The following is a 12059-nucleotide window of genomic DNA, read 5'->3' as shown; positions in this document are numbered from 1 at the left end:
GATTTTTAGAAACAAAATTTAAAGTTTATTATGAAAGCTATATGGTTGCTGCCCTTCCAGTGGAAACCTACAGAACAAACTTTCTGCATCACAACACTGCATCCCTTTACTGTGTGTGTTCAATCTGAGCCTCAGCTTTTCCAAGTGAAAAGAAGATGGAGAAAAGCCAGGACAATCACACATTTCAAATTCACAGAACTAGAATTCCACTGTTTTGTTTTCCACAAATGTGGGACAATCTCTGAAGCTCCTGGTGGACACCTTCCTTGGAACTGTTATTGTTAAGAAACACCAAACCTGTAACCACACTTCTCCTCAAAGCTCTTAGACAATGCTCAGCAGCAAACACAGGAATCCATGTGGATTCCTCAAGCAAGTGTGCCATCTCAACTTATCCAACCAGCTTACCTTTTCATGTTTGTGTTTCTCCTTTTCCTTCTCTTTCTTTTCTCTTTCTTTCCTCTCCTTTTCTTTCTCCTTCTTTTCCTTTTCTTTGTCCTTCTCCCTTTCTTTCTTTTTCTTCTTCTCTTTTTTGTCCTTCTTCTTCTCTTTAGGTTTCTCTTTGTCCTCAAATAGTTTTTCAGGCAGCATGGGAGACAAGGAAGGTAACATGCTGGGAAGCCTCATGGCAGATGGTGTGCTGAACAAGGGCATAGACATTTCTTTGGGAGGTAACACAAGAGGTGCTGATGGCACCTTTATCTTATCTTCCTTACCCTTATCTTTGAGTTTCTCTTTGTCTTTTTTATCCTTGTCCTTTTTGCCTTTCTCTTTCTCTTTCTTTTTATCTTTATGTTTTTCTCTCTCTTTTTTGGTATTGCCATCTTTCAACTTTACTTTTGTGTCAGCATCCTCAAAGTCCTTTAATTTGAATTTATACGGATCAGGATCATCCTCTTTGAGTAGTTCCTTCCACTGAAACTTTGCTTCCTTGTTTCCTTCCTTGTCTTTATCTTTCTCCTTGTTCTTTTCCTTCTCCTTATTTTTCTCCTTGTTCTTCTCTTTATCTTTTTCTTTTTGTTTTTCTTTCTTTTTCATTTTAGTTTTCAGCTCTTTTTTCAACTTCTTTTTCACTTCTGTCGATGAAGCCAACTTAGTTTTCTCCTCATAGACTTTGAGAAGAGGCTCCGGAGTTGGAGGTGAAGCAGATGGAGAGGAGAAATAAGTGAAGTTGGTAGGTGGATTAGAAGGTGTCCCCATGTTTGCCTTCCGAATGACCTCATCAATTGAGTCATCCATTGTCCATGAAATGTCTGAACTTGAAGTCCCACCTGAGGCAGGTATTGGAGTTGCTCCTGCCTTGTTTGCATTATTGGCAGGAACAGAAGGTTTCGGAGTTGTAGACTCTGAAATAGAAAGTCTTTTAGGACTGGTAAAAATTTCCCCTTCTGATTCGGACCCAGAGGAAAACTCGAAGGGATCGGGCTCTCGTTCTGCACACGCACGAGCAATCACAGCATCGATTGAATCGTCAATGGTCTTGTCCATGACCGGGACCTTCTTCACCTGGTTGTCCATATTTGGCTTGGGGGCAGGCTCAGGTGGTGTCTGTGCCTGCTTCACTTGAATATTTTCCTTTCCTATCTTCTCACTCAATGCAGCCAGAGGGGTTCTGCTCGGTGGTTCAGGCTTCACAGGTGGTTGTGGAACGTGAGCAGGAACCTTTGGACTTTTGGGACTTTTCGGGCTCTTGGCGCGACCTGGTGACTTTTTTTCTTTGGATCCGGTTTTTGGTGAGCAAATGGGACTCCCAGCTACCACTGGTGAGGGTGTAGTTTTCGGTGATTTTGTCTTTTGTCCTGGAGAACTCGTTTTGGACTTTGTTTTGGGTACGAACGGCTTCGCCTCTAAAGTTTTGGGGGTCGGCACTTGGGATTTTGCAATGGGAGCCAACATCGGTGGTTCTGGTGAAGGGGGGGCTAAGTCTGTACTGTCCTGAACATGAACTGGAGAAAGCATTGGTGGTACTTTTTGTGTATTTATTGAGCTAAGAGGCTCACGTGGTTCCACAGTTCCATCCAAGGCGTCCCCTTTGGAAACAGACAGTTTTGGCCTTTTCACAGGTGGGAATTCCTCAGCATCAGGACTTTCTAATGGTCTCTTGCTCAAGTAGTTCTCATCATTAATTGCCTCATCCTCTTCCATATCTCCTTCTTCTTCCAGTGGGACCTGCATGGCCTCTGCAGATGTACCTCCATCGGTAGGAACCTGCTCCTCTTCCTCTTCTGCAACAAAGAACATTTAGGAAAACATTAGGATAACTGAAATGTGTTTTACAGAAACAAACAAGCACCACAACAAATATTCATGTTCAGCTCAGCCCAGAAGAGACAACTGGCCACCTAAGGGCTTCTTACTGTTCTGCCTGGAGGAACATGTGGCATCTCCTGTGTCACATCATCCACCTCTGGAGCTGGCAGGTGCCCTCACCACAGTGTAACACTGAACTCATGAGCAAAGAAGAGGAGGGTAGAGCTCACCAATGGCAGAGCAGGCCCAAAGTGTCAGTCCTACCCAAAACCACCCTAATAACTTCATTCATTTTTAAATGAAGGGAAAGAGGTTGAAGCATTTTTTGCTGTAACACAGTGTCAAAGTAAAGTATCAAAGTAAAATTAACCAGAACTGTCTTTCTTGCCTATATATCACACAAGTTTGACTGCAGATTAACTACCAGGAAAACATCTTCCTAAACCTAGTTTATTCTTACTGAAGCAGTACAATCTGAAGGTTAAAGCAGAGGACTAAGCCTCATTCACCTGCCAGGTTCTGTCTCTGATACCATCTTAAGAGCGGCTGCAGGTGGACATTATCTGTTATGACTTTATGGGAACGCCTCAGCATGGTGTGTGTGTGTTGGTTCAGACCAGGAATGTGCCTTTGAAATGCATCTTCCCATCATCTCCCTTACTGTTGTTTTGTTTGCATCGTGGGACAATCCTGGAATGCATATGCCAGCTTCCTGCAGCAGTGAAACCAAAATGAAGGTGGAATTCACCTAGCACACTTCAGAGCAAGTGGGCATTCCCCTGTGAGACCAAAAACCAGCTCTTGAAAACAAGATAAACCTGAAATCTACACAGTGTAGACATCAGACATCAAGCATTCCAAACCAGTGTGGATACCACCTGTGTGATTGCTCTGGTTTTTGTTTAATAACAATTATTTTTTTCCCTACATACAACACCATCTTCAGACCCCAATGTGACATTATGGTGCAGAGAAAGGAGAAAATCCACTTGAGATCTCCCAACAAATCCACAGTAGATTTATAAAAAGAACCTCTGATCTCCACAACCACAGCCAAGCACTTTATCCTCTTCGACACACTTCCTCACTTTCAAAATGGAATTATCCGAGCAGGAAAAAGGATTCTTAGTCCTGAATAAGAATGTCTACACAGGCATTAACCTGACACATTTGTATTTGGAGTAATTACATCATTACACCTCTGCTGGTTAACATTCCTACACAGACAACCTCATTGCACTTTACCCCAAGCTTCTGTTTACCCACCTGCAAAAACTCAAGACATTTTGTCTACCAGGGTTTCTGAGGAAAGCTATCCAGTGACCCAAGATTCTCCCATGAAATATGCAGTAAAAAACATTTATGAGGACAGTGGTTAAAACCCAACTTCCTAATGAGCAGGTGGCTTTAATGAAAAAAGCACCAAGAAACTTGAAACATTCCACTAAACACTATTTGGAACTCAATAAAACAGCATCTTGCTTAAATATCTCTTTTCAAGGAGTTTATTTTCAGGTTTTCCGTGCTGGTGTTTCTCTACTGTAATGTGTCAATGCTCTGATTTAGGAGAGTTGAGTCAAGAGCCCTGGGCTGCAGCACAAATCTTGCCAGCATCACAAATTAAGTAAAATGAGCTAGCAAGTCTGGCTTTCGCCAGGGCCCAGAGGATTTACAGCAGCCAGCCCAGAGAGGAGACTTTGCCTGAGGATAAAGTCTTAGCCTTCCGTGAAAAACAGAAATGTTAGGGAGTTAGGTTTTGCCTGGCTGGGCACTGACATTGAATTTTTTAAACTGCAAAGTTAGAGTATAACTGAGAAATCACTGTGGACTGAGCCTGCACCTGCTATGGGGTAAAAAATCTGCTTCCCCATCATGGAAGTAATTTCAATCTCTGTTTAAGCTGCTGCAGAAATCAGCTGCCTTCACCTGCTCAGAAGGTTTTGGGGATGAAGAATCAGCATTCATCAGATGTCACACAGCACTGGTTGCTACTGAGCAATTCCCTCCAAACCCCATTCCACTCACTTCAAGAACTGAGAGTTTGTTTTCGCTTAAAAGTAGGAGATAAAATTTAAAACAAACATCATACTTTAAAATTGGGATTTAGAGAAACCTTCTGCCTCAGCCATAAGATAAAAAGTGTATCCAAATTAAAATATTAGGAAATATAGGGTTTGATGATACAGACTTTAAAATAGAATAGGAATAGGAATATTGGAATAGAGATAGGAATATTATTCATTTTAATACAAGAAACAGGGGGATAAAAATAGTCAATAAAGTGAAAAATAAACTACTCCAACAGTAAAAAATTTACATTTACTAGAAAAATCAGAACATTTATTTGCTAAAGATTTCTGCCCAGTGTCCATTTAAACAGCCCCTCTCTTACACTGTATCTCATAGAAGGGCACTGCAATATTTCATATTTTTATAACTCCTTCGCATCCCAAGGTGCTTCTCATGTTTTACCTACTCAGGATTGCAGAATACCAGCAGCTGCTGGATCAAAGGCAAAAAAACAATTTCAGAGGAGCTTTGGAGAACAGGGACCGGAGTTCTGTGCAATGAAAAAAGAGCAATGCTTGTTTTTTTTTTAATAAGGCCAAGTAAAGTTTGCAGCAGGCCCATGAAATTTCTGTGATCTTGTGTGGAGGTGCCAGGGAAGGGCAGAAAGGTTAAAGTGCAGTTTGTAGAGGTGAGACAAGAAATTGGGGTGTCTTGGCTCCAGCTTTCATGCACATTCCTGCAAGCCACAAAGACAACTTAGTAAGGAAGCAGAAGCATTACCATCCCTTTTATACGGACTTGGATTCCCCAAAACATCTGGAAAAAATTGCCTGGGTCAGTCCTGAACAATCCAGGGACTAAGGAAGTTCATGAGCACTTAACTACTGACACACATTCACCACTTTTCAGACATGCTCAGATGACAATCTGGAATCCTATCGTGGTCAAATGAAATCCAAATTTCTCTTGGAACAAGGCCACAGTCTGATCATTAGCAAGCACTGGTTTTCTGCCAGGCAGCGGCTTTCAAACCTGAGCCACCACAGCTGTGGCAGAAAACAATGAGGCACTTTTTTTTTTTTTTTTGGTGGTGGGGGTTTAGTTAATTAGAGAAAGTGAAATTTCTATCTTGAGTTCAAGACCTACGGCTCTTTTTCCTCCCAAAGGATTCACACCAGAGCAGGAACTAAATATGGAAAAACATCAGCTTTTAAGTGTTTGCTGCCTGACTTGGTGATGAGCATTTACAACCACGTGGCCACTTCCTCACCTTTGTCCATCTCGTTTGCCACCCAGCACTTCTGGATGAGCCATCCTTTGTGCAGAGGATTGCTTTTTAACTCTCTTTACTGCCATTTCTCCCCATCTCCAGCCACCTTATTAATGATCCAGCCCGAGTTAGCATCTATAGGTCAAATGGATATCACCTCAACCATCTGCCCTCATAACTCTCCCCTGTAATGAAAGGAGACTGGAGCTGTTTGGGAGGTTTCTCAAGATAACAGATACATTTTTTTTTTGGTCGTTAGAGAAGTCAGTGATGGATCAATATTAATGCTCACATTACTAAAGCTATAGAGAGCAATTGTTTATTATGTCAGCGGGCCCCCTGTGCAGAGCCTGGGTTACAGGAGGGATGAGTTCTGCCATCGCAGCACTGAATTTGTCCATCACTGAAATAAAACAAGCTGAGAGCTGTCAGCATGCTGCCTATGAGAAATCTGGTTAGAAAGGCAGCATTTCTTACTTGAGAATATTAGGTTGTGCCAGGAAGTGGTGGAATCACCGTCCCTGGAATTGTTCAAAAAACATGTGGATGTGTCACTTGGGGACATGGATTTAGTGGTGACTTGGCAGTGTTGGGTTAATGGACTTGATGATCTCAGAAGGCTTTTCTAACAAAAATGATTCAATGGGTAACAACATCACCTGGGCCTATGTCAGAAGGCAAATTCACTTTCATGAAAGGATGATTTTGAAGTTAGGGGACAAAGGAATCCACTCCTGTCTTGACACAGATCTGCAGGGTGATTTGGGGCAGGTCACTCCACATCCTGCTGCCTTCCTACCTGAGAAATGATCATAATTCCATCTCACACAGGTGCTGTAAAAGCTGAACTTGATAAATATGAAGCACCTGGACAGAAAGCATCAGAATCCCAAATGCAAACTGTGGGGATCTGTCACCACTACAAATGCTGGAAAATTTCTTAAGCTGAACAGTTCAGACAAGTAACTGAAATTTCTGTACCTTTTTTAAGGAAAAACCACTAAAGAAGCTCAAACCCTCTTTCTTGGTACATCATGTCCCTGTAGCACAGCAGAGACCCCAGACCAAAGGGTTATTGAATATATATATATACACTCTTAATTTAGCCACAGCTCAGTTTCAGGACAGCAATACTCAACACTTCAGTAATGCATTTCCAGGTTTACAAAAACTGAGGGACTATTTGTCCCTGAAACTGACATAAGACTACAAAGGAACAGAAATCCTGCCTTTCTGCAGAAAAAGAAGTGCCACATTATCATGCTCACCTGGCTGCCTTGTCAGAGGATGCAGCACAACAGGTCAGCTAAAAGTGAAGGCAGGAAAAATAGATGCAAAACTCATCTGATTGACTAGAAATGCACCTATGTATGGGCATTCTTCAAGCAAGAAAACCTATCATATATAAATACATATATAAAATTTAAATTGTCATCATCTTGGTCATCACCAAGATTTCATCACTATTTTTACTTGGTAGCTTCAGTGAAAAAACATAAGCACTGACAGCTAAATGTGCATCCTAGAGAATATGGCACAGATTGGGACAGACAAAATCTCTGCTCAGCTCCTGACCCTGCCAAAAACTTACTCTGTCTGTTGGCTGGAATTTAATCTAAGTAAAGTTCCAGTCTCTCTTCTGAAAACTGGATTAACATTTCACTTTGTCACAGGGTGGTGATAGGATAAAACCATCTGGGTAAGACATGCATATTTAAGAATAAACAAATATTTCTTATGTACAAGATGAAGCAGAGTCAGACATGCTGGCCTAAAACTGGACACCACTTGCTGAAGAAAGAGTAACTTGATTTTAGTTACTTTTAGCAGCTTCTACCTCCAATGCTACATCTAATGTATTAATTGCACAAAGCTCTGGGAGGTAACAGTTCCTGTGGAAGCCAACTCTTGTTATTATAACAATGTAAGATTTAGGCATTTGGCATTTGATATTAACTGCAGTATGGCAGATAAACAGGATCAGCTATCAGAGCAAATCCATTAAGGATACAATTCTCAAAAAGCAGATGTTTCCATCCAACTCACACATGCCTATTTTCAACTATTAAATTTCTTTCGTAATCCTTTTCTTTTTAAACAGAACTTGAACATTTTCTTTTCTAAGAGAATACAAAATTACCAAATAAGAAGTCAGCAGATTACAGAATTCTTTCACACATAGTTCTGTTCAGATCAGCCTCTCTGCTCCTCTGCACTGCATGGTACCAAGTACATGAGAATGGGAGTTGGAAGCATCAGGAAAATTGGGATTTGGGAAAGGAAGTGATCTGGCAGTGCCTGCACTGAAGTCTTCAATCCATCTTTGTTTCCAAGCATATCCTCCTTAGGACCACATGGATATCAAGGCTGATGGCTTTATACACAGCCAGCTCAGCCTCTCAAATGTAAGGAAGGAAGGGATTGTTCCCACCCAACATATGAAACATTTTAGTGAGAAAAAAAATAGAAAAAAACTTCCCGCAGACTTCCAGAATAATTTTCTTATTGTCTAGTTAAAGCATGAGATGAAGCCAAAGATAAGTTTTTGGAAATTTTAAGTCATTAAGTCAAGAGCTTACATCCCTATCATATCCTAATAAGCAGGAGCTTTTGATTTCTGTCAAAATTGAAGTCTTTTTCTTGCGCCATGACATGTTTTATCTCTTTAACTTGTAATAACAATGGCCTTTTCCCAAAACAAACAGAAAGTGTGCTTGTAGTCCATAGAGGAAATTAATGGAAGAGGGACAAAATTCAATCCTGATATCCTACAGGCCAATATCCTGATACCTTAATGCAAAATGAATGCACTGAGATACCTGTGACACATGTGGGGCTTAGAATACTGGATTTATATAGATACTTGTGTATATGTTACACATATATATTTATAATTGTATTTATAATTTCTCTGCTGTATGAACACAACTGATCACTGATGTGACCTCTTTACCAAACAGACAATAACACAACAGATTTCTCCTTTACTTTATAAAGATCAACCAACCTATTACCAAACCCTGACATTTTCCAGTTGATACTTTCTATGGGAAGAGAGCTGGGAAGAGAGCACCACCAAGGAGCTCATCTTCCATGTGTCTCAGATTTTTCTACTGACCTTGTCAGCAAGTTCACTGCAGTGCCTTCTCAGTATGTTATCAAATGCAAAAACCACCAATACATTAAAAAAAAAAAAAGAGGAAAAAAGCTTTCAGGTATGGCAAGTGATTTGATTTTGCATAAATAACTAAAACTCTGTAAGGAAGACATGAAAGGTGCTTGAAGTTAAACATCTCAACTTGTTAATCACACTGGAAAATGCTGCCCCAAATGGCAGGGTGGTGCATTCAGTCCTTACTACCAGCCAGCACTGCACTTTGAAATGTTCAGCAGGACTGACACTTGGTGCATACATTTATCAATCACTCCAGAAGCCCTTATTAACCTGTCCAAGAAGCTACAAGAGGTCAACAAAACACCCCTCCATCCCTAATGACATAATGCATCCAACCATTTGGAAATATGTATGATATCAATAATCAGGTTCTGGACTCAAAAGTTTCCAGTCTGATTCAGTTACCTCTCCATCCTCCCCATCTTGGTGTGAAACCATTGGAGATGAACTATTGAGCATCAGTATGAGAAGAAAGTATTCACAGTTTCCCAGAAACAAACCATAACTCCTAAACCTGTAGTTCTACATTTAAATGGAAATTGTTTCATCCTTTCTTTTGTCCTGGTTCAAGCATTTGTGCAGGAGAATGTGGAACTAAATGAGGCTAAAAGAAGGAAGATTATCTGCTGGTTTGGGTTAAAGTGACCTAATGGGATAACTCAAATGGAAATACATCTGAGGGTGGAAGGAAAAAAAACCCCAAAGATAAAGTATTTTTCTGTCCAGCTGGCAAAGTAAAAAACCCACCTCAGGATCACACAGGCATAAGGGAGTGGAAAAAAAGGGGGGGAGTTATGAGGAGCATCATGGGCTTGGTTTAGGATACAATGTGAGATGCTGGCTTCCAATGCTGCTTTAGGATACCAGATGCAATGAGAGTAACACTTCTAAGTAGTTACTAGTGGCTGCCCTCGTTCTAGTATTTTTTAAAAATATGGAATTTTATGAAGCCAAATTACACAGGATTCTTAAAATGACACAGATAGTTCCCTGCTGAAAACAGAAAAACAGAGCTGGCAGATTGTTATCTGCTACACCCACAATCTCTGTCTGACCTGACAAAATATTAGTCCAGAATTTGTGCTGCTACAGCAAGCAAAAACATGTTTCTGTCTAAATACAAGAAGGGAGACTTTATTTTCTGCTTTGACTTTAAAGCAGCGGCTCAACATTTTTTGTAGCTCATGCACAAATACATGAACACACAGCAGTGCTGGGCTAATGGGTCTGGAGAGTAAAACAACCCCAGAAGCATCTTTAGGAAGTGTTGGAATGAGAAATTTGTGAGATCCAGCCAGCTCCCTGTCAGCAGGGCAGCCTTGGCTCAGTCACTCTGGTGTTGCTCTGAATTACTTGGGATTGAGTCTCTCCCCTGAACTCTGCAGAGTGTAATGTGAAAACCACTGCAGCTAGATCAAAACATAGAGCCAGGGACAGAAAACCTCTACAACAAAATTTGGCTTTGTCTCCATGCTTTTTATTTCACTTTTTACTCCCTCTGGGATGTATGATCCTTAACAGAACCTAGAACTTGTCCCAAAGTATGCGTGCAGGCGCAGAGGTTTTCTCTTTAAAGGAACATTTTGACTTCTAAAAAATAATATTATTAGCAAAGACAAGGTAATTAGGCAATGACAATTCATAGAGTACAACCAATCAATAACAGAGTACATTAGCAAGACTGACAGAGGTGTGAAGCTGATACATTATAAATGGCTCTATACTGACCTGTAAAAATGCAGCGTTTCCCTAACATTCAGCACAATAAAAAAACTAAAATGCTATATAAGCAAGCCAACCTGAAATGACACCTAGTATTATAAATGGCCTAATCTATATGTTAATACTGTTGTATCACATAACTGCAGCAAGACTAAGATAACAATATGACTTTGGGGTTTCTATGGCTACATCCTGGGCTAACGTGCCTGAAAGGGCTTGCTGCTGACACCACACAAGCTTTCTGAGTGCTTCTCTTTGGTTATTTATGATATGATTTATGATAACGACAACATCTCCTATTTTCTCCCCTCGTCAGATACAATAAATTGCCATCGTTAATCACCGTTCTTGCTTCAGCTATGATTACAATGGTATAATAGGGCCTAGCTATGGTAATACTGTGTATTAAGGTGTTTTTTCCCCCCCTTTAAAGAAATATGCACAAGTAGATCTTTGTAGCCGATGTCAGTACCTGTAGTATTTTAATAATCTTCCCAGGAGTATTCGTGGATGAAAATTTCTGTTACAACTGAGATTCAGCACTGCTCCTCTTGCAAAGATCACATTTACCATCTAAAGACTCAAAATCCACATTGTATTATCTGTATATAATAATTCTCAGATATAATAAGAGGGGTTTATATGTACTTTTTCTTGAGAAAAGGAAAGCAGACCATCAGTCTTTTCACTTTGCACCTCTGTATCTAATCTTCCTGGCTGAGCTTTCCAAACCAGCTTTTCAAGTATCACAAATCTTACTAAAAACAAAAACACTGAACCTATATAAACATCTGGAATGATTTTTACAGTGCTTTTCCTTTTCTATACTACGGTCTTGTATAAGAAAATACACTGTTCTACCTTCAGCAAAATCCTAGGCTGAAAATCCCTAGGCTTTTACAAATATTTTAGGAAGCAACTATTTGTACCTCCTGGCAAAGGAACAGACTAGGTATTTACTGCACTGGGGTACCTGTACTTCTTCCATATTAATATTTTTTACCTGGCATTGCAGAATTTTAGTCCTTCACGGATTTGCAACCTACATGTATATTTGGGTACTTGGATTCAGCAGTGAGAAAACACTGTAATTATTTAATGTCTTATTTTGCAACTGAGCTAAAGAACTCCAGAAACAAGAAGGCATAACTGTCCCATAGACATCACATATTTCTTTCACTCTGTTACTTCAGATCTCACTTTTTCTCCCCAGAAGTTAAAAATTTAACCCTAAGGAGTTTGGGGTTTTTTGTGTAAGGCACCTGTGAGAGGAGAAATGTGGTTTAAGGCCCAGATGTTAAAATTGAAGAGCAACACTTCTCATCCTCAGGAGTCCCAGTGACAGCAACTAAGAGGCAGACACGATGGCACAATGGGCTATTTTAGATTGTACTAACAAGCATATTTGTGCTTATATTGCTGCTAAAAATAGCTAAGGTGTCCTTCAGCCCAGAGTGACCCAACTCGTTACTGGTTTTGTGGCCAAGGTAGAGGAGATGGGAGGGGAGATTGTAGATAAGCACAGGGAAGATGTCTGGCATGGAAGAAATGGCAACATGAAAACAGTGGTCTCCTATTAAATAATGAGCTCATCTCCAAGTTCACAGGATAAACACAGACACTGCCAGGTGG

General features: G+C 40.4%; 1 protein-coding gene across 1 annotated transcript in view; it reads right to left on the bottom strand.

Annotated features, from left to right (window-relative positions):
* Positions 1-12059, bottom strand: part of TAF3 (TATA-box binding protein associated factor 3) — a 113675-nt gene that overhangs the window by 25230 nt on the left and 76386 nt on the right. Inside the window, exon 3 of the mRNA XM_064421730.1 lies at positions 409-2225. Within this exon, the coding sequence (XP_064277800.1) occupies positions 409-2225 (1817 nt within the window). The remainder of the gene's footprint in view (positions 1-408; positions 2226-12059) is intronic.

Source organism: Passer domesticus, chromosome 5 (genome assembly GCF_036417665.1).
Source record: "Passer domesticus isolate bPasDom1 chromosome 5, bPasDom1.hap1, whole genome shotgun sequence".
NCBI classification, from domain to species: Eukaryota; Metazoa; Chordata; class Aves; order Passeriformes; family Passeridae; genus Passer; species Passer domesticus.
The sequence above is the reverse complement of the archived record's forward strand: the minus strand, read 5'-3'. Positions and strand labels throughout refer to the sequence as shown.